This window comes from Sceloporus undulatus, chromosome 4 (genome assembly GCF_019175285.1).
Source record: "Sceloporus undulatus isolate JIND9_A2432 ecotype Alabama chromosome 4, SceUnd_v1.1, whole genome shotgun sequence".
Lineage (NCBI taxonomy): Eukaryota > Metazoa > Chordata > Lepidosauria > Squamata > Phrynosomatidae > Sceloporus > Sceloporus undulatus.
In genome coordinates, this window is record NC_056525.1 from 134,552,132 (window position 1) to 134,579,395 (window position 27,264).

Here is a 27,264-nt window from a genome sequence, read left to right on the forward strand (position 1 = left end):
CACAAGTTGCACCACTTTTTATTTGTACCCCTAATGTTCTCTCCACCCGCATTTTCCCATTGCGTTTTTGTTACTGTTAACAAAATTCTGTCAGTGCTGTTTATCATAAACAAATTCTGTTTATAGAAGCCAATTCATATTCAACAGTATCAGCTTTCCCTTTCTTGGGTCTGGCATGGGAAAAAAGTGTCATTAGTGCTATCAGAATCATACAGTTCAAAGGGATGCAGAGTCTGTAGTATCAGGCCTATCCAGTATGGGTTCTATTGGAATGATTACTGAATATAATGTTTCTTTTCCTCAGCTGGATTCTGAGTTGACAGCACGTCATGAACTGCAAGTTGAAATGAAGAAAAAAGGAAAACGATTTTGAACAAAAATTACAAGATTTGCTTCAAGAGAAAGAAACGTTGGAATCAGAGAAACAGCAGGTCACGTCAGAGAAGCAAAGCCTAGAAAATACTGCCTCCTTGCTGAATGATAAAGTAAGACTCAGGTCAAAATTTAGCTTCAGGGTAGACATTATAAATATTACTTGAATTTATATTGGACTAAAGGGATCAATGACCCATAGTTTTCCCCACATAGATTCTAACAAACCTAGCCTGTAGAATTGTGTTATAAAGAAGCTGATTACATCAAATATAGCATATCTGTCATTTCAGTTTTTAATTAACTTCAAGTGTTTTGAAAGGTAAGAGGATGCTGTTACCTTAAGGAAGACATAGGGTAGTGAAATATATACTATAGCATAGTAATTGAGTAGATAATAGATAAGCGTAACCTGTAGATACAGTAGTATTTGTTAAAGAGGGTAAAGTTGGGTAAAGTAGATGAAAGTTCTAGGATAGAAGTTACAAGCAGAAAAGGTATAATGAAGCAGATATTTTGTAAGAAAGAGTATTTGTTGTGGGGAGGTCAGTTTAACACTGAAAATTAAATATTTTAAAAGCATATATATGGCGGATAGTGCTATAAAGATGTGTGACACCTAGACAGTAAGTAAAAAAGAAAATGTAAACCTGCTGAAATGCAGTCTAAAAGAAGAACATGTAAAGTGAATTGACAGAAAGGACAACTGAAAGGAATGTTTGGAAAAAGCAGTGATCACTTGAACTGTAAAATACAGAATAGTAGTGTGCAATACAGTAATGCTATTTATCAGTCATTTAAAAAATCTTGGGACTACCCAAAACTTTTAAAACACAAAATGAACACTGTGCACAGACTGTATAGAAAGGATAAAATATATATAACAACACTAATTTGCAGTACCATAGTGATTGACAAGATGGTTAGGTGATGGGAAAGAGGCAAAGAAGTGTCCTCTCTTATTTGTTCTCTTGGTGCTCAAAAATATGGAAGGGAAAAAAGCGTCTGTTTCTAACTCAAAATAATACAGTATTCTGAAATGAATCATGAAAAAAATAAACTGTTTTCTCTGTTAATTGAATGAAAAAAATAGAAATTAGCCTTTACTTGAATATTCTCTTTGTTGTTGTCACCTGCTGTCAGGTAAGACTTTTTTTCTCTGCTTCTTTTTTATATGGAGAAAGTGAAGAAGAGCACTAATCAGGCACCAAGGCTTGAACAATCTGATCAGGAGCAAATTGTTGATCCACTACAGTGGATGGTTTTGCTTTATTTTTGGACTTTAGTCTGATGTGGAGTGACTTTAATGTATGTTTGTAGTCTGTTTAACAAGCTGATTTCCTAGTATGACCAATTTGTTACCTCTAGTACATATTGACACATTCCACAAATTTCAGTTTGTGTTAAAAAGAATCAGGGAAGAATCACCAGTTACAGCAAAGGTGCTCTTTTTTCTTCATCTAGGTTGGAAATGTGATGTTCTGTTAAGCTTACTTTCTCTGACTCTGTCACCCATCTCTACAGATTACTTCACTGACAGAAGAGCTTGAGGAGACTAAGAAGAAAATGGAACACATCACTTCTTCATCTGTGGAACAAGTGGCTGGAGGGGCAAAAGGTTTCCTTCCTCCTCCTCCACCGCCTCCTCTCCCTGGAGGAGCAGCAGTACCTGCCCCACCACCTCTTCCCCCATCTCTCCCTGGAGGGGCAGAAGTGCCTCCCCCACCACCTCTTCCTGGAGCAACAGTAGTGCCTCCTCCACCACCTCTCCCTGGAACATCAGGAATACCACCACCGCCACCACCTCCTCTTCCTGGGATGGCAGGGATACCACCACCACCACCTCTACCAGGGATGGCAGGAGTGCCTCCTCCACCTCCGCCTCTTCCTGGCATGGTAGGAGTGCCTCCTCCACCACCACTACCAGGGATGGGAGGAATGCCACCTCCGCCTCCGCCTCTTCCTGGCATGGTAGGAGTGCCTCCACCACCACCTCTACCAGGGATGGCAGGAATGCCACCTCCACCTCCGCCTCTTCCTGGCATGGCAGGAGTGCCACCTCCTCCGCCGCCTCTTGGAGTGCCGCCGCCACCCATGCCACCTGGATTTGGGGCTATGGCACCTGCAGCTCCAGCTCTTCCATTTGGATTGACTCCAAAGAAGCTTTACAAGCCAGAAGTTCAGCTACGGAGAACTAACTGGTCCAAGGTGGTGTTCAGCTAGCTGATTACTAGATATGCTTCCTGCACAGTTGATGACTCTTCCCTTTACCCCAGCCATCTTACTTCATTTGTCCAATGACGCATTGCCTGAAATGCCTTCATATTTTCTGTGTAGTATTTTTGGCATTTGATGAGAGTGAAGAAAGATTTATTAGCAAGCTTGCTGGTATTCTTACAGAATTGATTTAGATTCACATGGTCTTGTGGTTTGTAGGGCTGAGACAAATTCAGGGGATGGAAAGGCCCTCTTGATTGCATCACCCAGACAATGAAATTAGTCTGTCCTTGCCCCACTCCCTTAACAACCTTTCTATATACCTAGCCAAGACTGGATTTTAAAAACTGTTTCCTATGAAGGTTATTCTTCCTCTAGAAGGTTCTATTGTTGAGCTAGCTCCTGTTTTTGTGCTGCTTTATGACCCTGTTTGTGGTGTTTAATTCTTTTTTTATTTATTTAATCATTTTCATTTTACATTCAGTTTTGCTGTCCGGCTTTGAGCACCATTTTTGGATTAGAAAGTAGCCCATATATTTTAATATAAACAGATTTTTTAAAAAATAGAAATAGTGGAGCTAATGTTTCCATCTTAGAATCTGCAAAATCCATATGTATATAAGTTAAGAATTGTAAGCCAGTTGCAGTTACTGGTGATGATACCGTCTTTCAGACTAGGATACACTTGATTTACCAGTCATGAAGCTAGCATAGTTTTAGTCAAACCCAAAGTGAATAAAATAATATTTGATGACAGATTCTAGATCACAGATATCTCTGCCACCTTAGACCAGTGATTCCCAAACTTTGGTCCTCCAAATATTTTGGACTTTAGCTCCCAGAATTCCTGACTGGTAGCCAAACTGGCTAGAGCTTCTGGGAATTGAAGTCCAAAATATTTGGAGGACCAAAGTTTGGGAATGACTGCCTTAGACTAACACTAGCTAAGTTTAATGAATTGAGCTCTGTTCCACAAAAAATTATGTCATGATAAATCTGCCACAGGATCCTCTTTTTTTTTTAAAGCAATTGACTTGCCAAAAAAATGTATTCTGCAGTAAACATGGATATGTGTCTGGGAAGTCTGAATGTCTTTCCTCCTTTACAGATTACAGTTCAGGAGTTATCAGAAGGCTGTTTCTGGGTCAAAGCTAAGGAGGATCGTTTTGAGAATGATGAACTCTTTGCCAAACTGACTCTTACCTTCTCAACTGCACAGGCCAAATGTAAGTGATGCACTTGTATGCAGGACTAAGTGAAGAGATGATTTCAGGTTTACCTCCAGAACAATCTGGAGATGGCTACCCTGTGTGGTTGGGCCAGTGGATGGAAATAGAATCTTTGTCACTAGTCCTGCATATGTATTATTATTATTATTATTATTATTATTATTATTATTATTATTATCCTTTATTTATAAAGCGCTGTAAATTTACACAGCGCTCTACATACAATCTTTTTAATTAGACGGTTCCCTGACCTCAGGCTTACAATCTAAAAAGACATGACGCAAAAGGAGAAGGGAGAGGTGGTGGGGAAGGGGATGAGGTCCAGCAGTTCTTCTCTACCTCCGAGGCTTGGACCAAGGCAGATGGACCGGAAGGAGGACTTGGCTTCTTGGAGCTATGTCCTTTTGAAAAGTCATATTTGAAAGCCAACTGTAACAACATTGTTACTCTTTTTAACTCATTCATATCCTACCTCTCCCCTAAACTGCAATTCAAATTGACTTCCAAAAATTAGAAGTGTAGATGAAAACACAGATATTGAATAAAATAAAGTAAAAACATTTTAAAGTACTGTTAAAATCAAATTAAATTACCCATATATATTATTAATTTACACCTTCTTGCAGTATGTTCTGATGTTATTGAGGCATTCACCTTGTAGTAAATTTAAATGTTTGAGGGTTTTTAAAAACAGGGCTTTTTGTGTGTTTTTAGTTTCCTGATTGAATTATTTCCCTGTGTCTTAATTTGTAATTGCTTTTTAAAATTGTATGGTTCTGTGTTTTTGTTCAGCAGGATCTCTTGAAGTTCTCTCAATAGCATTGCCATAAGTTAAAGCCAACTTGAAAACAACAGGGAAGCCTAACCTGGGATCACTTGCGCACATTATTATTATATGCTGCTGTATATCGTGCATTCTGAGGGCACTGAACAATAACATTATTTTAACCAATAATATAAAGCAGTTGGAAATAATTAAGTTGACAAAAATTTGCTAAATAGTTTGACAAGTTAAAACAAGACAAAATCAGTTAAAACAGTTTTGTTTTAATTTAAAGCTGGAAGATACGTTGTTGACAAACATCAAACTTATTTGTTGCATATCATCTACAAAAGTTGCAGAGGATTAATTACAAAAATACAAACAAAATACCCACTTATCACTTCTGTCCATCACTCTGTCCTAAGGCATGACATCTCCTTGGCTCCTGAACATTATGTTTAAATACTGCCTTTGATTATAGAATGCCTTTTTTTTTTTACTATTATGATGGTTCATTTTTCATTAATCTGTTTTACTTCCTTTTAAATCTACTGCCACACCTTACTGTTAAGTGATTCATAGATATGGATTTTGTGAGAAAGGGCCTTTCTTTTTGAAGTTGCAATCTACACATTTTAATAGATGACTCTCAGCCTTAGTACTCAGACAGAGCACTTTTATTTAGGGTTTCTCCCTCTTTTACATTTTACATCTAACAATGTGGCTACCTTTAGTTGTCTTTTTTTAAAAAAAAAATCTGAATGGGTCTTTATAGAAAGGCCATAAAAATGCTGCTCCATCCGATTGTCTTTGTTTTAGTCGCTAGCTCTCTGCTACACTTTTTCAGATTGACCCCAACCACATGTTATTCTGAATGTTGAGATGCCATAGATGGATTTAATGGTATTTTAATACTTGCTACTTGCAGTTATATTATAATCATCTTTAAGCCCAGAATTGGCCCTAAGACCAGTTTGTTTTGTAACTGGGAATGAGGGAAGATGGGAAATGGAAGGTTTGTTACTGCAGTTTAGTATCATTTTTGCTTGACCAGTTAATGCTCTTGGGAATTGGAGGCATTTAAAGACATGCTGTGGGTTGAATCTTGTTCATGCTATGTGTAATTTGTTGTATCTGATATGTACTTTTCTTTTTCCTCATTTCATGGATAATACTTGGATTGGATACAACTTATTATGACTGATTGCAGCCAGGGGTGAGTACTTTATAATTATCTTTGATCTCTTTAACTCATATGTGATTTCTATTTATATACCTAATACTAGGTATATAAAGTGAAGGCAACTGGGGAGTATAGATAAAAAAGGGGGCAGTTCAGAGAGAGTAGTTCTTGTTTCCTGACAGTTCTGCCCATACTCAAGCCTACACTATTGCTGACCAATGCACCACTTTTTCTAGGTAGTAACTGTGTCTCTGTGCTTTTTCCTTTCTTACGGGATATGTGTTCCTCAGCATTGAAAGAATAGGGAATAGGTTCCTGCACCAAAAGAAAAAGAAAAGAGAAAAAAGAAGAGCAGTAGAACATGTTTCAGTGAACTTTTTATTCGAGTGTAACAATATGTACATGTGAAATGAAACAACCAGGCCAGGTATGCCTTGCAAAAGTAAAGAAAAATATTTTGAACCTTCTAGATATCAATTGAAAACTTATTCTAAAATGCATCCAGGGAGTATTTTTTCTTCATCCAGCCTCCACTTAAGATTTCCATTTTGGTGGCTCAACTAATAAATCTGTGTTTTTTAAAAATTCTCATGGGAGCTGGTGAAGACAGACATATCTGTCATCCCCTTTTATCTGTGCTTTACTTTTCACACATGCTCTGTAAGGTATTTTGGGGCAGTTGTCATTTACCTTACGTGTTACATGTAGGCTCACATAGTTACTTTAAGTAGAATCGCATTCTTTCCCAGTTCAGCCTTTATTGTATTGTTTACTGAAGACACACTGCAGCAACTCAACACCAGAAGGCCATGTTTCTTCAGCCCTTCTTCAGCCCTCTCAATGCTGATGATGCTAAAAACATCCAGCTAGATGGGGACATAAAAAGACTTTGTAAAAAGGAGTTTCTTTATCAGAGGCTTTGCTAACTGAGGTATTCCTGTTGTTGTTAACTGCCCTCAAGTCGATCCTGACTCATGACACCCCTGCGGGTGAGACATCTCCAAGACCCCCCTGTCCTTCAGTGCTCTGCTTATGTTCGGCACATTACATCCAAGTCTCTGATATTTTCCACCAGTAGTATGGTGTCCATTGCATATCTTAGATTGTTGATGTTCCTTTCTTCTGTCTTCACTCCTTCTTCTACTGAGTCTAAATCTGCTCTTCATATGATATTTTCTGTATATCAGTTGAACAAATAGAGTGATAGAATGCAATCTTGTCTGACCCACTTGTCAATTGGGAACCTTTATGTTTCTCCATCTTTTCCAATAATTGCTTCTAAGTACAGATTCCTCATCAGGGCTATCAAATGTACGCCCATTTCTTTAAGATCATTCCATAGCTTTTTGTGATCTATGCAGTCAAAGGCTGCATAGATCTGTCTAATATCTTGTACTGTCTAATCTTGTAGTCTAATCAGAACAAACAAGCTTCATTTATATACCACTGCATACTGCCTAAGCAGTGTCTTAAGCGGTTTACAACTGAAAGCTAATTTGTCCCCAACAAGCTGGGTACTCATTTTAGCGACCTCAGAAGGATGCAAGCCTGAGTCAAGTTTGAGCTCTTCTGCTGGTCCTGAACTCGCAAGCTTGTGGTTTTGAGTGAGTGGCTGCAGTACAGGCATTTAACCACTGTGCCACCAGGGCTCCTCTTAATATAATAAAATAATAAATAATAATAAAGTTTTTATTTCTATCCCGCTCCTTCCTGTGATCAGGGCGGCTTACAACAAAGTTAAAACATTCATACATAAAACATTAAAATACAGAGTATCAAAAGCCATCTTACACAATAAAAATAACAGGCAAAAAACCCCATAGCCCAACCTCTTGGCCACAGAAGAGGAGGGAGGCCCACAGGATTTTATTCGGGGAATGCCTGTTGGAACAGGAAGGTTTTCAGGTCCTTCCTGAATTGGGCCAGGGTGGTAGTCGAGCGGAGCTCAGTGGGCAGCGTATTCCAAAGGGCTGGGGCAGCAGTGGAAAATGTCCTCCGTGTAGTGGAGGATAATCTCGCCCCAGGCACCTTCAGTAATTGCTGCCCAGATGTTCTGAGGGTGCGAGGCGGAATGTACGGGGAGAGGCGGTCCTTTAGGTATCCTGGGCCCAAGCCATTTAGGGCTTAATAACTAGGTTGGAGCTATGAGCTTACCTTGCCTGACTGCGTATGGTAACAAGTATTCTTTCTCCTTTAGTAATAGTGGTTCTTTATTTCCTTTCTATAGTTGAAACAGGCTTGCTTGGATTAGTTCCATCTCCTCACTAATACAATAATTCCAGTATTTTTTGTTTTGATATGTTTCATTTTATGGCAGGAGGGAATGAAACTTTTAACTGATTACTTAAATTTGTAGCATCATGAGAACCACTTCTGGTGATAATTGGTTTCCAGCATATATTGTCCCTCTTCTTGTACCTGGTGATGAACTTCCCCTTTTCAGACTTGATGTTTTGTATGGACCTCTGCTTGTCCTACCTCTCTTACCTTTACTTCTCGGTAAAGAGACACTATATCCTGCTCATTACCACCAACTGTGGAACTCTTCTAAACAACCTCATAGCCTCTGTGCGGGAAATTTTGTTCCTTCGATGTCATCACTGGGCACTACCTGTGAGGTACATTTAATACAGGCTACAGCCGCACTTTGATATAATTTTGTGACTCTTTGTGTATGAATTTCTTCACCCAAATCCACCTCCTGTCACCCAGAGTTAACTATCTCCACTGAACAGTTGCTGCCAGTACAGATCCTACATGTCTGAACTGATAACCACTTAAAAAACACTGTTGTAGCATTCTAAGAAGTAAGTGTGTCTGTTATGGATTTTAAAGCTTAGTTGATGCTATTATTTATTTAATTCCTATATTTCTCATGCATCACATTATGGCATTCTTTATCCTGACTAGAGTTATTCTAAATAAGATCTGACTAACTTCATTCCTAGCTAAACCTCACTGAATAAACTGTTCCCTTACTGAAACTATTTTGAACTCTGACTTATCTTAAACCCATATTCTCACTAACTGACCAACATATTTGCATTTTCAAAAGGACATTCAAAGTCCCAACCAGTCACTCCAACATTCTGTGCTCTCATCTCCCAAAAGAATTCTTACTTTAACACTTCTACTCTTATGTACCAATCATGACAATAAATTACCTTATTTCGTATAATATAAACACATTTATTCAGTTTCAGAATACAGTATCACAGTTGTTGCCTTCCAAAGCACTCTTTTGCACACTCTGAATCTCTATAGTTGAGAGGGCCTAAATAGATGAGCAAAGGTGGTAATCTACATAATTTTTGAAAGTGATCTCACTGTTACAGCCTTACATGTATTACCTACCATCTACCTAGTTAAAGATACGGTGATGCTCTGTGAATGAATTACAAACCTCAACAGGTGCAAGCTAGCATAAGCACTCTTTGAAGGCTGTTGAAGGGCCTCTCTTTAAAGGTGTACTCAGTTGCTGTAAGTCATCAGGCTGACTTACTGCATGAAAAAGCAGAGGTCCTAAATGGTAAGACTGAAAGAGGTGAAGTAGTACAAAGGAAATCCACCACTTATCTAACTCTGAAGCCTTATTCTCCAGAGTCATCCTTAAAACTCTTTCTAAGTGCTAGAAAGCACAACACAACTTGAGATGAAAGAATGGCTAATGGTAGATTTGATATCCAAGTCTAGTCTATGCCATTTAGGCACTAATGCTTTGCTCTGCTGTGCTCAAACATGAAGCCAATGAAAATGTCTTAAGTCCAACTGTATAACATTAATTGAAGGTCAGTTAAAAATTAAAGGCTGCATTGCTCAGAATAAGAAAAAACTGAGGACAAGAACACACAAGATATCTCTGTAAGTAGCTTTCCTACTCTTTTATAATCATATTAAATAAAAAATTAGGAATGCTATTTGTGGCTCTGACACATGACAACTTTGACTGAGGACGGAATATTAACTTGTCGAGTAAGGACTACCAATGGCTCTTGCAGTCTTGTCAGACTAAATCTAATTCACTAATTCATATTTTTCTATTTCTAGGACCATTTCTCCAGGTGAGCCAAATAGGACTGAATACCTAAATATCGTATTAATCCTTTAATACAATATGGCTATCATCAAAAAGTTTGACACTAACACAAATTACAAACTTGAGATGAATAAGAAATTACATTGACTTTAAAAGTGTGGCCTTATCTATTCACATGTTCACAGTGGCCTACTTCTTCACCACCACAAACTACATCCATATTGCTGTATTCTGATGGTCGAGGTTATTTCAGTGCCAACTGTCTAACTCAACTGACAATACTGAGTACTCTCAATAAATTATTTTGAATGGACCCTGTTGCCTGTTGGCTCTGCAAGCATTTATGCCTCTGGATGTGGCAAAGGCAGCAGCAGGAGTGGTACAATGAGAAAAATTGTGTGTGTGGGCAGGGGGGATATGGAAGGAGGCCTGCAAACAGCTACAAAGATGGGGATAAGTCATGTGAGGAAGCAGCTGCTGCCTACCTGGTTGGTCCTTGGCACTCTAGGCATAGTAGCTTGACAATCATCTGTGTCATACAGCAAGCCATTATATAAGCCAGTGTTTCTGAGGATATCTGATATGGGGGACTGGCAATGTTTTGTCCTCCTATGTGACAGGGACTGGTTAGCTACCACAGTTCCTTTTCTGGAAGCTCTCAGTGAAATGGCACCAGTCCACAGACTACTTTACCATAGGTCTAAGCCACCTTTCTGCAAGTGTCTTGGCTTTGATAACCTACCCTAGCCCTGGAGCCAGACTCTGAGAATAGATAGCCTGGAGTGAGCAGTTGCCTCCTCTCCTGGTCACAGTTGCCACAATTCCTCTTCTCTGTGTAGGTGGGGAGAAACTAAAAACGAAATGGCTAACTTAGTGGGATCTTATGTTACCATACTCCACCAACAAGATTTTGGCCTTCATATCCCCCCCCCCCAAAAAAAAAACCATAGCAAAATGTATTTAATTTACATCAGACACATGTAGGCACCTATCCTGAAATAGGCTGGGATTGCCATAAGAATACTCTTTGTAGGGGTACCACAAACTTGCAGTATGTGGTGGACACTCCACTTTTCATTAATTTATTGAAGGCTTTTTTGATGGAGAAGCAACACAATTCAACTGAGAGACGTTTAGGCTCCTCTCTTCAAGATGCCAGCCACAGATGCTGGTGAAATGTCAGGAAGAAACTCTTCTAGAACATGGCCACATAGCCTGAAAAACCCACAAAAAACCACTCCCAGTTCCTTCACCTTGTACGCATCAGACTTGGTCTCCAGGCCTTTCATAACTGAGAGCTCAGACTTTTAAGTGTCATATCTTTTTTGTTCATATGTTTTGCAAATAATGTTTATAAAGGCATGCCTCAGTTTTAAAAGCATCTGACAAAGAAGTTCCTTTTTGCAGTCATTTCCCATCCCTCCCCTCAGTTTGCTTTTCATCTTGGTCCTGGAAATTTATAGCAGCATAGCATAGGGAGGATGGTGAAGAAGGGGTGGAGAAACACAAACTTTTGATGTATGGCTGTAGCAGTGTGCTGGGAGAGAATGGGATACTACTCTAGCCATCCTGCTTTAACTCTGTTCCTGCTTATAACAGGCAAGGTAAACAGCAGCTGTCTGCAGAATTCCTTATTGAGCATATGTGAATACGAAATGGAGAGAAAAAAAGAAACATAATAAACCTTGCCTTACCAGCTACCCCCCATCATGTGAAAGAAGCATAAATCTATACATTTGGCCTTTTTGGATGCATTTTGGAAGAAGCTTTCAAGCATTTGAAAACTGTTTTTGTTTTCTTATGCAAATCTTACCTGATGTGGTTGATTCATTTCACGTTTGTTAGTTTTAGATAAAATGTATGCTGAAACATATTAAGCTGCTCTTCTTTTTTGTGGTGCAGAAACCTATCCCTATTCTTTCCATATTATTTCTGCCTCTTGTATCAAATATTCTAGTAAAGAAGTAATGCCCAGGAACATCTCTTCTTTGTTAACTGGGGTTTATCTGTTTATAATAGCCTTAGCTCAAAGTCCTGGACCGTACAAAATGCTACTTAACTCTTGTTGAATATCAGTCTATTTATGACTACCTTCTGCATTCAGTTTTGAATTTACTCACCTAGCTTATATTCCTTAGAATGGACAATGAAGACCCTTTTCCCCCCTCCAAGTCAATATACTAGTGGGGACCCAGAACTATCTTAAATTCTCCTTGAAACATAAACTTATTCTATCAACTTACATTCCCAAATGGTTATTGTTTCAATATATACTGTATTTGAATCCTTACCGAGTCAGGGTGCAGTCCAAGGATTGCTTTGAAAGGCTGACTAGGAAATTACACTTTCTTCCTACTAGTGAATAAGTATGCAGAGCAAATTAGTCTACCATCCAGTTGTTACAGCCTCTTTTACTACACATCTTTCAGCTGGGTTTGTGAATAGTTGCAATATAGTGTTTTCTTGTTTAACAAACTGTTCTAAAATACACATGTGACAGCAGCAGAAAGACAAGTTTAATAAGTATTTGTCATGCTCAACTGTTCCAGGGCTTTGTTTTTCCTTACTTGAGGTACAGCATGCAAACAGATCTTGTAGCACATTTGAGACCAACTGAGAGAAAGTAGTTGGTAGCTTAAGCATTTGTAGACTTAAGTAGATTATTTGACTTTCCTCTCTGCTTTCAGTGTTAACTGATTGACTCCTAACTCATAATGGATAGATGGGACCATGTGCATTGGAAAAAAGAACAACGGGAAGCAACAGTATATTGAGAGCCAGTGTGGTGTAGTGGTTTGAGCATTGGTGTATGACTCTGCAGACTAGGGTTTGACTCCCAGTCCAGCCATGAAAATCCATTGGGTGACCTTGGGCAAGTCACATTCTCTCTGCCTCAGAGAATGGCAATGGCAAACCCCTCTGAAGAAACTTGCCATGATAGAGTCACCATAAGTTAGAAACAACTTGAAGACACACAACAACAAGTCATGTGCATTGGAAGAAAGAACCACTGCAAGCAGTAGTCATAGATACATCTGGTACATCCTTCCTTGCCTTGATGTAACATGATCATAATCAGTCAGTGTTAAGGTTAAGGATGGTACCATCGAATGTGTCGATATTTCTAAAAGAAGCAACATACTGCCTTTACTTTTCTGGGAACTGGTAAAAGTTTTCATGTGCCCTCTAGTGGACAGGTTGAAACATTACACTAGCCTGCTGGGATTCAGTAATTGCCAAAAATTGCTTAGACAGTCCCCCATTAGGACAAACTTGAATTCAGAACATGCTGAAATCCAGATCTATTCCTTCTAAAATCTACTTTTCTGAAGTTCTGCATCCTGTTGCATTGCACCCTTCTTTGCTCCCTGTTGAACTCTGTTGCTTTTTAATCATTTATCTCAGGATCAGCTGAAACATTTTTGCTTCTTCCCCATCTCTTCTATCCCACCCACCTCATTTTGGTTTTCTTGTCCTCATGTGGAGTCTTAGCCATTTGAATTAGATTATTTTTGAATCACTTGTGGCTAGAAATCACGTACTGTATTTCTTTCTCTTCCCTTATACCGCTTATCGTACCCAGACCTTTTAATGAAAAGATGTAAATACACAATTGCATTTTGATTTCCAGATTTCCTAAAGATTGTTAATGGCTACATTGGCTCTTGTTCAGCAGTCAAATAGAACTGAGAAAGAGTTGGAAAAGTTCGTGAATGGAATTGGGCAGACTGGGTAGAGAATAATATTCATTCTTGCCAGAATTGTCTAGAAATAGACTAAAATCATTTCCTAATCTATGCTGCTATGCCCATCAATTGTGTCAAGAAGTCCAGCTCTTTCCAATGTTCATTTACTTAAGGCATTTATGGACTTTTGACCCACCAGGGGCTCTGAGGTGATGTGCAGTAGATAAAACATATTTAAAACATTAAATAAATAAATAAATAAAAGCTAGTTAAAACACATGAAGCTTTTCTTTTAAACTCCCTCTAAAAATATTTTAAAACAGCTTTAAAATAGCACTAAAAGCAATTATGTTGTCAAGAAGCCTATGTTTTGTTTTAAAAATAAAATCCTGACATATTCTTATTAAAATTCAGCCAAATTCACAGTAGGTAGTAGCCTAGATTGGCTAAGTTTCTTTTGCTCTGGCGGGAGCCTTCAGTCGTATGTTTCTAAGAAAAAAGTGCTGTGTATAGAGCTTCTGAGGGAGGTGAGACAAACCTAAAGCATAGTATTAGAAATCCCCTTTTAAAACAACACAAGATGACACCCTAAGAATAAAGCACTGGCTCTTCTTAATTTCGTTAAGCTTCCCACTCCCCAGAAGCTGTCAGCCCCACCACCTGAGACTTTCTACTCTGGAATCACAAAACAGTACATCTGAATCACAGGCCTGTATGACTGTTGCCTAGCAAGTCTGTATCGACTTGAGCTGTTTTTCAAGGATACAGCTCTGGTTTTTGTGATGATGGTGGCCTGTTATTATTAAGGAGAAGATATTACTAAAATGTGTTTTTCATGCACTTTAATTTACAGAACAAAGAATTAGAACAAGGCCTCAAACAATTTTTGAGTGTTCCATGGAGAAAAAGTTTGAGAACTGCCTGGAACACGCCATATGATTTCAATACTGTACCACTTTTGAAGTCTCATTTTCTGGGCAGAAATTTATGCTAGGCCATTGATAAGTGTTTGCAATGTTTAGAAATACCAATTAATCCATTTAAAGATAAAACTACCCTTAAGGTCTACAATTAATGAGCATCTCCCAATTGTGTGCTTTGGCTGCCACCTGCGGGTAGAAAGGAAAAGGACAGGAAAAATGTAGAACTTTTGTTGTAACATTCTACATCCCTCTTCTTTTCTCTTTCCCTGAGAATGAGGAGTGTATCTTTAGATATAATTGCTGTAGGATGCCATAGAAAGGGCCAGAGAGAATTTGTCTTTTCACTGTTCTTTTTAGAGTCATTTAGTTGCACAGGCAGTGTAACAGCTTCCATTTCCTTGGTGCAGAAAAGCCAACATGTATAAGGAATGTTATCAAGTACAGATATAGATATTGTCACTTTTGCTGCATTGCGAATGCGGCCTGGATATCTTACAAAATTCCCCTTTTGCAGAGACTTAGAAAGGCTGCCTAAATTTCTTATAATACTGATGAAAAGGAGCTTTAAAGGTAGGTTAACACTTTCACATTACTTTCATAGAGGATTTGTAAATACAGATTTATTTTTAATTGAAGTTTTCTATTTGCACACCAAATGGAAAACAAACAAAGGAGGTGTGTGGTCCACACTCAAACCAAATGTCTGACATGGATCATGGACCTTTTATTTGGACCACAGATGTGTTATAAAAGTGACACAGGGTTTTTGAGTGCTCCAAGGTCTTCATTAGACATTATGGAACAAAAGTTAGTAGATATTGGAAGAGATAGTTTGAAAAGCTGCAGAGATTTACCACTGCAGAGAAATACTACTGTGCAGTGTTCACAGAAAGATCAAAAGTGATGATTAAAATTTCTGATTGTGTAACATACATTGGCATCACATAACTTAACAGCTTAACAAGTTAGTTGAGCCAATGAAAGTTTTGCTGTGTATGCTTTTCACACAATATCCAATAGCTACTTGAGGAGATTGTTGTTGCATGCCTTGAAGTTGTTTCCAGGTTGTGGTGAATCTATCATGTGGGGCAGGGTTTGGCAAGAGAAAGTTTGCAGAGGGGGTTTGCCATTGCCTTTATCTGAGACTAAGAGAGTAATTGCCCAAGATTATACAGGAGAGTCTTATGGCTGAGTAAGGATTCAAACTCTAGTTTCCCGGAGTCCTACATTCAACACTCAAACCATTATACCACACTGGTTCTCCTCTTTGGGGATTCTGGACTAGTAATGTCCTTTGTAATGTGTGGATAGTGTTTAGACCTTTAACACAAGATAAAGCAAAGGTAGAAAAATTGGCCATAATAAAGACTAAATATTTAGTTTTAGGTCATTCTTCTATTAGGCCAACCCAAAAGGGCACAAACATTTGTGAAAGTTTTTGAGATCTCCATACTTCATCTCTAGAGACACAAAAAGATTGCACACATCTTTTATTATCCTAATACGGATTTTGAAATTTGTAATACATAGCACAGGTATACAGTGAGAAATATAATCAGATTTCCTGTTGTAAAACTTAGGCTTGATCCAGACGGACCTATAGTGCACCCTTGTCAGGTGCTAGGGGTTGGCGAGGGCGCACCGCCCATACATGACTCACCCCTAGCGCGTGACAAGGGCGTTAAAATAGCGGCGCCCTGTACAGACAGGCGGTGCCATTTTGACGCGATGGACGCCTAGTGTCTGCACGTCGCAGCACCATAATGACGTTGCGAGTGCGCCATTGGCGCACTGTGGCGTCATTATGGTGCCGCAAAAAGAACCCGCTTTTTGTGGGTTCTTTTTGCCCCGTGAGTGAGCTGTGTGGTTTGTCTGCTGCAGCTTCCTCGTGGAGCAAAACAAGGCGCAGGCAGACCATCCTTTTTGGACAGTCTGTACCCCGCCTTAGCATGCTATCCACATGTACTTTTTAAAGAAAAATTAAGGTGGTTCTTAACTACCCCTAAAAGTGCAAGCCAGGCACGTGATAGATACCTCTTTACTTGCATGTTGACATGAATAACTGGCATTGTGAGCATTATTTTCAAAATACACTTTTCTATAGAAAAAGCTGGTATTCTGAAAATAACATGCCATTGATACCGGAGATCTGATGAACTTGCAGATGTCTGCATTTAACTGTCCAAAATATAAGGGTCAAGATCAGTAACTGGGATAAGTGACTTGTCAACGCTTTCTAAAGTATGTGAACATGTGTTGTTTTAATTGCAGCAATCATACCATCGTGGACCTTTGTGTGTTTGTGTGTGTGTGTGTGTGTGTGTTTTAATGCCTCTGCAATATTAGTGATAACATTGCTTAAGTAATGAATGTTTATTAAAATCGAAATTTCCACATTTTTTCAGAAGTTTCCAAAATAGCTTGCAGTGTTCCTTTCATCCACCAGATGTGCGCAGTTGAGCCACTTTGGCTCGGTTTCCTGGCAGTGATGTCAGAAGCATGGGATTGGAGGAGGACGTCGGCTGACATTGTGTCATCTAGGCGGTGGCCATTTCCTCCTCCCATCCCTCTTCCTCTTCCCCCCTCCCATCCCTCTTCCTCTTCCCCCTCCCTTCGTGCTGGCCTCGTTTCTTGGAAACAAAGAAAGGAAAAGCCAGGGTGTTCCTTTTGCACAGACAAAGGCATTTCCCCTTGCCAGGGCCTATTGCTTTCTCCATCTGCTGTTTTTTCCTTTCATACCAGCCATTCCTCAATGCAGAAGCTTTAGCAGCAGCTCAGATTACATTTTAGGGGTTCATTGTGTTTCCTTTTCATGCACTAAAGGAGATTTATCACCCTCTTCTGTTGTGGTGTGTGTGTGTGTGTGTGTGTGTGTGTGTGTGTGTGTAAATAAGACAGAGAATGGGTGAAATCAGAAAAGAAATGCAAGATTATTATGATCAGGTGGGGAGGGGGGGTTCCAGCTGTTCCTGAACTACCATGTGCTGTTCTGAGATACCTAGAGAAGGTTTGGAGGTAACCACAACTATATTTCAGGAAAGTAGTTCAGGGCATTTGCAAAGATTTTATCATGCTAAACCCTATTGCAATCACACGACTTACTTTACAGAGGGACCTCTGTGCCAGGGAATTTCCTTATTATGTTCTTTCTGCCCTTGTTTGTATTTAGTTCCCATTCTGTTTCCTTATATCGTTAATCGTCAAATATTTTGCCAAGAGTCCCTCACTTTGTATAAGTATGGGTTCCTCCAGCTCCTTTGACTCTGCTACCCATCCTATGGCTGGTATATTACTTTTTTAACCTTACTAGCTCTCACAGAGGGGTGTTTTCATTCTTGGCCTGCAGTTCTGTCTGTTGCTTTGGGCGTAGGATAACACCTAAAATTGTAAGCTGTACTTTCCCAGCATTCCTATATTGAGTCACTCTAGGTTGCATTGGGGAAATAGTTTCCACAAGTGCTAATGCTCATACATAATCATTAGACAACATCTTAATGTTGCAGTTGTGATCCAACTTGTTTTATTAGTCTCCAGATAAAGTGTGAACTTTTATTTCCAGATCTTGATTTGAATCACCTGAGTTTTATCGCTGTATGAAATCGACCGTCTTATGTTCTGTACTTCATAGCCCAGGAGTGGATTGGCATGGTTTTTACTTATTTGTTTCGTGTCCCAACAGTGTGCATTCAGAATAGCATGTTGCATGTTTTAAAATGCAATGTGCAGCTAACCTATTCTAAGCGGTCTTGAATATGTTATAAAGTAATGCTCCTCAAAGTGGTGGCCCATAGACCATTGCCACTGTGTGAGCCCATTGGCTGCTGGCTTGCAGTGAGTTTCCAAGAAACTATACAAATACAACAACTGGATCAAATATAATACATAGAGTTGGAAGGGATTGCATCTAACACTACTCCATGCCATGCAGGAATACACAACTAAAGCACACCCATAAGAGAACTACCCAGTCTCTGTTTAAAGACCCCCAAAGACCTTCCACCCTGCAAGGAAGTCTGTTCTACTATTGGTCCACTACTTTATATCTACTATTGGCCCACTAATGTTCCTAGGGATTCCTGGGGCCTTCGACTTCGATTTCCTCCATGTATTTTTGTTTTATCTCAGTGGCCTCTTCCATCCTTCCATCCTTCATACCTGTGATTCTCATTCCATATTGTTTCAAGAGATCTGTGCAGTTGCTAGGGGTTGTATAAACCTTAACCTAGTCTGAGGTGCCCTAATTTGGATAAAAGCAGAGTTGCCATGTTGCATAGTCTTCCTTGTAGGTGTAAACAAGAGGGGACAGGAGAGTGTGCTACTCTCACCTCAGCTGTTAATGTTTTGGTTGACACAGTTGAGAACAGTGGGACTTCATGCTTCTTTTCTCAAGCAATGTATTTCTTGATAAAAACTACTTTCCTTGCCATAAGAGACCATATAATAGATTTGGTCATAATGCAGCAAACATACAAACTCAGTCTGAAACAACAGGAGGAAAAAATCTGCCAACTTCTGCTACCTTAAAGTTCGTATTTCTTTTCTTGCCTGTACTAATATGGCTATGAAGAATTTAAGACAAAGGGTATGTGGGTCAGATATTGTTTTTGCTTTCCCAGTACAGTTAGGTATTCCAACCTCACAGTTTGAATATTAGCCTTATTTGAATATTAACCTTACTGTGTTTTCCTAAGGAAGAGCCAATTTTGCAAATGTAGTAGTTTGGGTGATAAGAAATTCCACAGCTTGCAACATTTTCTGGCAAATTCAATCCCACTGATTCCTGATTGCAGCAGTGGGAATGTTCCAAGGATGAACTCTTCAAGCACCAGATGGTGCTGTTGCCCTATTTTAGTATTTTCCTATCTTCTTTTGCCGCATTCAGCCATTTTAGAGAGCATATTTTCCTTCCTTCCAGACTCCATTTTGTGTTTATGGCGCAGAAAAATAAAACAGAGAAAGGGAGGAGTCTGCAGGGAGGGTGAGACAAGCTGAGTCAAAGCCTGGTGCTTTTTGATGGCTCTGCTTTCTATCCTCTCATGTACACATGCTCTCTCTCTCTCTCTCCCCCCCCCCCCCAAGATACAAACTAGCAAACAAGCTTCATTTCACACATGGTGGTATGTGTGGGTGCTCACTACCAGCTCTAAACCGTACATGTAGCAGTTCTTGAGCTCCCTTTTCTTCTGGCATTAATTACTGGCATTCTGGATAGCTCACTTTCCCTCTATGCCTTCATAACTCCCAGTTAGCTGTAATACAATGCCGTAGATTTACATGTTGTGACAATTCCTGAACTCTTACTTAGCTAGTCTGGAAAGGAATGTTTTTCTCTGACCCAGTGTAAGAAAAATGTCTTAAGGCAACAACAAAGAAAACAGAATCCGATTCTAAACAAATCTAATCTTTCGTACTATTTTATTTCTTCCTGAATCCAAGGATTTGGACAGATCTTTTTTTTAACCCATCAAATCTTACATAAAATCTTAAATGCCATACCAGTACAGATTAACATGTTTTATTCTACCATCACCAATCTGTAGCAGGTTCTGTTCTGATATTGTGCATACCTATACCTAGAGGAGTAAGGGATTTTTTACCCCCTTTGTAACACTAGAAAGCTGATGCTGGCAGAGGGTCTGAGCAGATTACTACACTGTGCACATAAGAAGGATGAGGACTGTGTTCTTGTGATCTGCAATGTCCAGAAGCCCAGGGAGTTGAGTTCTCATACTGTTGTAAGCTGTCTGTGAGTATTCCTTGGAGTGGTTACTGTGATGTGGGCCCCAAGAGTTCTTGATGGAAGAGGAGCTGAGCTTCCATTGGGTTTTCTTTATTCTGATAAACAAAAAGTCTTATATGTGTCCAGCTTTTCTCAGTGTCCCACTCTGTCAGGCCTCCCTATTCAGTGATCATTCCTGCTGGACCCTTTGTGAACCAAGCTGCTTCCACAGGTTCCTGTTTGCCTTCCGTAATGTGAGATCACCTTGGTTTTGTGCCCACTGACGTGTTAAATCTTCATAGCTGTGTTGTGCTACTTCAGAATGCACAAGATAATCAAATGGTCTTCCAAATAAATAGTGTTCCCTGCACATGGGAAATTAGTCTGTTTGGGAGGAGTCTCTACACTTAGACTTCTCCCTGGAATCTATTTTTTCTGTTCCAGATTTGTTTAATTTTTTGGAGCATATCTGACTTTATGCACTCTACACCTCATTCTGAAGTGTTGGAGAAATATATCACTATATTGAGTCCTTGTCACTTGTTACACTAAAAAAGTGGAATTGCACTCCCTTTCCCCAAGCAGTTCCATTACACAGTTTAAAGCAATATGTGCTTCCCAACTATACTGCCTACCTTTTAAAATATGGAATTATAGAAAACCTTTCTGAGCCAGAGAACCCCAAACCACACAGATATGCTAAAGCAGCTGTGCTTCCTTTCTGTCTCAGAACCCTTAATTTGTGCATTGATGCAGATGCCCAGAAAACTAGGTCAGTGACTCTGAACCCTTAGTAATAATACTCCTAATCTGTGGGGTATAGATGTGTCAAGGATGATAAAACGTTAAAGGAAGGCACACTGAGTAAATTCTGCCCCTTCACCCAACTTCTACCTGCATTCACATTATTTCCCTCTTTAATCTTGCCAGGAAGTGCAATTCATTATGCCATTTAGTCAGTAGCATTAGTTTTGACATAATGAAGTCTCTTCTGTTACTATAATGCAGAGAAACTGTGTTTAAACTGGATAGATGTAATTTGCTTTTACCTTTGGAAGGAAATAGAGAAGGATTACAAAGCTACCCTAAATTCTTATATGAATAAGGGAGCTGTGCAGCATTTGTTCCAACAGGTGGTACATCCCTTAAGGCATGGCATAAGAAGCAGCCTACTATTCTCCAGATTGGACTACGGCTCCCAGAATACCTGATCACTGTCCATGATGGCTTGGGTTTATGAGGATTGTAGCCCAAACCATCTGAAGTACAGTACAGCATAATGCCCATCCTTGGCACAAGATACTGCAGATGCATTGTGTTCCTAAATATTACACTTTCTTTCTCTCTATATCTCTCTTTCAAACATGCACACACAGATAGAGTCTTACATTCCTATCAAATATCTGTAACTATACACATGTTTTTGAACTTCAGCCTCAATAATCCTTCACTGCTGGCTGTTCTGGCTAAGACTGATGGGAACTGTAGCCATAATTACAGAGGGCCATAGTTGCCTAAATAAAAGAACAAAACCTACAATTTTTGAAACAAACAATTTATTGGCTGATTGCTTGAACATAGTTCTTCGCCACCAACAATTACCAGTTGAGTGTTGGCTTTACAGCCGGAGGGGGTAATGTATGGCTTATAAGATGCATAAGGCTTCCATGCTCTTTTTTACATCCCTAGGAATATTTTAAAAAACAAAAAAAAAACCCCCACAATCTATTTCTTAATATTAACCTTTTCTTTCCTTAAAATAAATATATTTCTTATTTTTATAATAAACAAGTACTTACCATTTTTGCCATATTTTATCCTAGATACAGATATATTTGTATCTATTTTGCTCATTTTATCTATTAAACACCTAAGTTTTTCATTTCCCCTTAGACCTCTGCCCAAGAATGCAGCCCATATACAAGCAAAAAAATGGCTTCTGACCCTATTGAAGTTTAGAAGCTAGTGAAAAAATATATGTGACCAAACCTGGTAGCAACCATGGTAGTGAGAGCATTGCACATTGACTTTATGAAACATAGAAATCGTAGCGTTGGAAGGGACTTCAAAGGCAATATTGACTGACCCTCTGCCAGTGTAAGAGATCTGATAGCATCCTTAGCAGATGGTCATCCAGCCTTTGCTGGAAAACATTTCACAAATGAGTGTTCACTGCTTTCTTGGGCATCAAGCTCCACCATTGAATAGCTTATACTACCAGGAAGCTCACCCTAATTTTAACTTAGTGCTGGGCCAACTGTTCCTTAAATCAAGTGATAGGAGGATAGACTGTTACCACTTGGGAACTTGTGCAGTAGTTGCCATCAGTGTTGTGCCATCTCCCCAACAATGCAAAAGGATGGAGTTACTGAAGTTATTTATACCAAACTGAAAGTCAAATAGCGCAGTCTCTTTTTTTGTGGGCATACAGCTTGATCTGTAGTCTTTATCACAGATATCTGTTTTGGCTGTAAAATAGAAAGTGTGGCTTCCACCATTTGTCTTTCTTTGTTATGGTACTTCAGACAAACATTAACTGTGAAACTCTATCATCTTACCTATTATTATGTGAAATAACATACGTGCTGTCGTCTAACTACAAGGTTTTATTTCCCCCCTTTTAAGCTGTCTCTAGTTTATACAGGATTCTTATCCAGACATTCACCTTCACATGAGTACAGCTTAAAATATGTTGGATATATAGTCGACCCTCCTTATAGGCGGGCTTGCCTTCCGCAGCTTTGAGCTTACGCTATGTTCAAGGCAAGCCCCATCAGAAATAATGGGGTGCGTACTCGCATTGTGTGCCCTGTGCATTGCTGCGAGCACGCACCCCATTATTTTCTATGAGGCTTGAGCATACGCTCTTTTTTCCATACACAGGGTGTGTGTGTCTGGAACGGCTCCCCCACGTATGGGGAGAGTGGACTGTATAAGGCTATGTGTGTAAACCCTGACAACCATCATTCCCCCATGTCATGTTCAGATCTTTGTGCATTCAGTGGAGAGGTTTGAAAAACAGTTTATAAACAGAGTTGTTTGCATATGTAGAGCTCCCACAGTTGGGAACCCTGAGCCAAAAATTCTGTAAGCATGTTTAAGTGAAAACGCTCACAGAATCCTTTTCAGATCTTCACACTGAATGCACCAACACCAGGAATACCCCTTAGTTTGTGGGGACATTAAAGGGTGGGGCTTACATTCAGCCATCCAACATACATGTTTTTGCTCTATCCTTGTGCAGGTGAATGTCTGCTAGGTTGGCCTGTTAATCCCATTGCTATCCCGTTCCTTAACTCTGGTGCTATAGTTGCCATCAATCCTGTTGCATTTTAGCTTAAGAAGAAAAGAAAAAGGAAATGTAAAAAGTATTTCATTGGGCTCCTTATGTCTGCCATCTCTTTAAAATAACAGGAGGAGGATTGTGTTTCTTTTGGAAGAGTTATAGCTGAGGAATTTTAAACTGAAAGGACTGCTATGATCTTCTTATTCCTTTTGCCCATAGCAAAGAAACTACAGGAGAATGAAGAGGAGAAGGGACAATCTAAGAAGAAGGTCAAGGAGCTGAGAGTGCTGGATTCAAAGAATGCACAGAACCTTTGTGAGTATGATGAACTGGGAGCATTTGCCTGTGATTCCAAGGAGATTTTAGAATTTACTGGTAAGAATGCTTTCAGACAGTCGGCTGTAGAGGCCCAAAGATTTAATTGTGATTTTCTTTGAATTTGGCAGCAATTTTTTTGGGTTCCTTCCGCATGCCTTACGAAGAGATCAAGAATGCTATCCTGGAGGTGAATGAAGCTGTGTTGACTGAGTCCATGGTGCAGGTGGGTAAAGGCTGATTATTCTCTGTGATTTTCTTCCTTTCTTGAATAGGAAGGAGCCATTGCCTGAAAGAACTACTTTCATTCTACACTTAATAAAAATGATTATGGGGCCAGCAAGCATCAATTATTTTCTAGGCCAAATCTTCTCACTTAAGTCAAGGAGTCTTAGTTCAAACTATATTTTTCCTTTCTTTCTCAGAACCTGATTAAATTAATGCCAGAACCAGATAAACTGAAGATGATAGCAGAACTGAAGGATGAATATGCTGAACTACCTGAGCCTGAGCAATTTGGAGTTGTGGTAGGTGACTTCCTCTTTCTCTTTTTGAAAGGAGCAACTGAACTCAGGCATGACTCTGCATTACAGGATCTCCTCTTTTATTTCTCACACTTGGTCTGTCCCGTTCCCTGTCCCTTTCTTACTTATCTTCTGAATTATCATTAGTGGTGCATGTTTCTTGAGAAGGTCCTTATCATCCTATAAAACAATACATCCACAAACTTGTTAACATCTGTGTGCCTGAGTATATTTGGGCTTCTAGGAATTGAAAATTTTTCAAAGAGCTGGGTATGTCTTGTGTCTAAATTTCTTCTTCCATACACCACCCAAACTGAGGCTTCTATCCGGTCATCTTTTTTGTCCTCAAGGCTTGTGAAGCTTTGAATGGATGAAAAATCTGGCAGTGACACGGATGCCTATTCTAGGAAGCACAGTTCTCCTTTGTTTTTCATGTTGGAATGGCCCTACCTGAAATATGATGGAAAGCATAAGAGCTAATAAAATGACTGGATAAGGCATGAGGCTCAGTAAATCGATAATGGAATACCTGGCCTCAAAATAAATCGTTGGTATGTCACTGCTATACCACTGTGAGAACAAAGAGTCCTAACATCAAGCAAGCAACTTTTTTGAATGTTCCATGTGTTCTGAAGGCCATATTAAGATTAAAAGAGTAGAATACCTGTATCTTACAAAACATTGTCTTTGACATTTCAGTTCTAGGACTGAGTAGCTCAAAGTCATGCATATGAGAAGCAGTCCTTTAAGAGTAAATGTTTGTCAGAAGTTAAAGTCAAACAAGTCATTTTTAAATCTTTAATTTCTTCTATTACTTCCATTACTTTTTCAATTACTTAGAATCATACTTGTAAATCCAACTATTTCATACTCAGTGAGCAAGTGCTCCTAAATTAGATCCTCCGAGTCCAGATGCTATAGACTGGGAGAGAGAACTTACAGGTTATTGTGTTTTCACGTCAATGTTTCATTCACAATAATGACTACTTGACTGTTTCATACTTGTCACCATCCCCATGGTTTTGTTCTTACAATTCTGGTATGGAAACAGAATTTTTCTTCTTTTCCTTCTCCTTCAGACCTTATTCATACCTTCTTGTTGTCATCCTACTCCTACTCTTTCCTCTCTGTGTGACCGTGTTATTCTGTCCCCTTTCCTTCTCAGATTAGTTCAGTTCCACGCCTGATGCCCCGCCTTAGTGCCATCCTCTTCAAGCTACAGTTTAATGAACAAGTGGAAAACATCAAGCCAGAGATAGTTGCTGTGACAGCAGCCTGTGAGGAAGTCCGTAAAAGTGAAAACTTCTCCAATTTACTTTCCATCATTCTTCTGGTGGGCAATTATATGAATTCTGGCTCCATGAATGCTGGCGCATTTGGTTTCAACATCAGTTTCCTCTGCAAGGTGAGTGTGTAGATCCAGAGCCAAATTTTAATAAGGTGGCTATAATACCCAGAATGCTTGAGGTGGGGAGAAATAAGGATGAAAGCGTTTATTATATTGAGCAATGCTCATACTGGCCCACTTTTTCCACATTTCTAGCTTCGAGACACAAAGTCAGCTGACCAGAAATTGACCTTGCTGCACTTTTTGGCAGAAATATGTGAGCAGCAGCATCCTGAAGTACTGATGTTTCCTGATGAACTCATCCATGTGGAGAAGGCTTGTCAAGGTATTTTGGGAATCTGCGAGTCCTTTCACACCACACTTTTAGCACTATGATTCCACTTTGACTGCCATGGTTCCACCCTGTGGAATCATGTGATTTGTACTTTATGGATGGGTATTTAGAATTTTCAGTCAGAGTTCCTCTATCTTCTTACCAAATTACAAACCCAAGGATTTAATGGGATACTCCCATGGCAGTTCAAGTGGATTCATAGCACTACAATGGTGTGATCTAAAAGGGCCTGTTTGTCTATATGCAACTAATGTAAGCCACATATTCTTAATGCAACAAAGGGAATTTCTGGGGAGATGAAACCAAGACAAAACAAAACAAGGAAACAAACAAAATCAACCACCACCTAGAGAAGGCCCCTAGTAAGTTTTTGTGCATGTTTGTTCAGTTTCCATGGTCCCTCTCAGCAGGTGTTTCAGCACCTTTTTGATTTATCCATGTAACTAAGGTACCTTCTTTCTCACAACACAATCCCTGCTTTTCAGAATGTAGTACAAAACCAGTCATATTGGTCGTTGTGACCAGGTCACTGTGAACAGTTGACACCAACACTTCTTGTACCAAATTAGCTTCTTTGGGATGCTGGTTGAGTTTTTTGGGGGGAGAGGGGAGGACCAAGCTTGAAAACGTTAGTGAAGGAAGATGTATTTTTCTGCAATGATAGTAGCTGCCCTGACATCTGCCTATCAGTCAAACAATAGAAATCCTGTGTATGCTTGCTGCTCCACCTTTATTTACAGTGCCTGTGGTGCATGCACCGTGCCGAACACAGAAATGCTCTCCCATTGCAGCCAATGGGGTTTGAGCGTATGCGTTTTTCCCCATATGCGGAGGAATCTGAAATGGATCCCCGCGTATGGAGAGGGCCCACTGTATTTATTTTCTTGGTGCTATAGTGTTGGTACAATAAGCAGACACTTCAGTCTCATTCATAAAAGTCCAAAACACGTATTATAATCTGTTAATAAGCATTCAAAGCTGGAAAGGGATGTGCTTCAGGGATGTGCCTCTTTCCGAGGGTTAAATTATAGTTTAAAGATGAGTGGTTTTGTAATTGTCTTTTCTGAAGTGTTGGTATTTTCTTTTTAACTCAATTTTTTTATTTATCTATGAAAACAGAGAGCCTCTCCTGTTGTTTATTTATGTGGCTAACATAAATATTTCATATGATGGAAAAGAGGAAGGCCTTTCTGAGCAGTATGACAGGAGAATTTCCATTATTCAGTTTAGCTGTCCCTTCTTTGCCTTCTCCATCTCTTTTGCCTTTTCCTGTATGGAAGTCTATGTTCCAGTATATTGAGTCAATGTCTAAAAGGAAACAAAGGAAGG

General features: G+C 39.5%; 1 protein-coding gene across 1 annotated transcript in view; it reads left to right on the forward strand.

Moving 5' to 3' along the window:
* The window catches only part of DIAPH1 (diaphanous related formin 1), a 123,730-nt gene that overhangs the window by 68,145 nt on the left and 28,321 nt on the right, over positions 1 to 27,264 (forward strand). Inside the window, 10 exon segments of the mRNA XM_042461824.1 lie at positions 305 to 352; positions 354 to 485; positions 1,897 to 2,580; positions 3,698 to 3,815; positions 5,792 to 5,797; positions 23,634 to 23,729; positions 23,861 to 23,955; positions 24,155 to 24,256; positions 25,419 to 25,658; positions 25,797 to 25,926. Coding sequence (XP_042317758.1) covers positions 305 to 352; positions 354 to 485; positions 1,897 to 2,580; positions 3,698 to 3,815; positions 5,792 to 5,797; positions 23,634 to 23,729; positions 23,861 to 23,955; positions 24,155 to 24,256; positions 25,419 to 25,658; positions 25,797 to 25,926 — 1,651 coding nt within the window.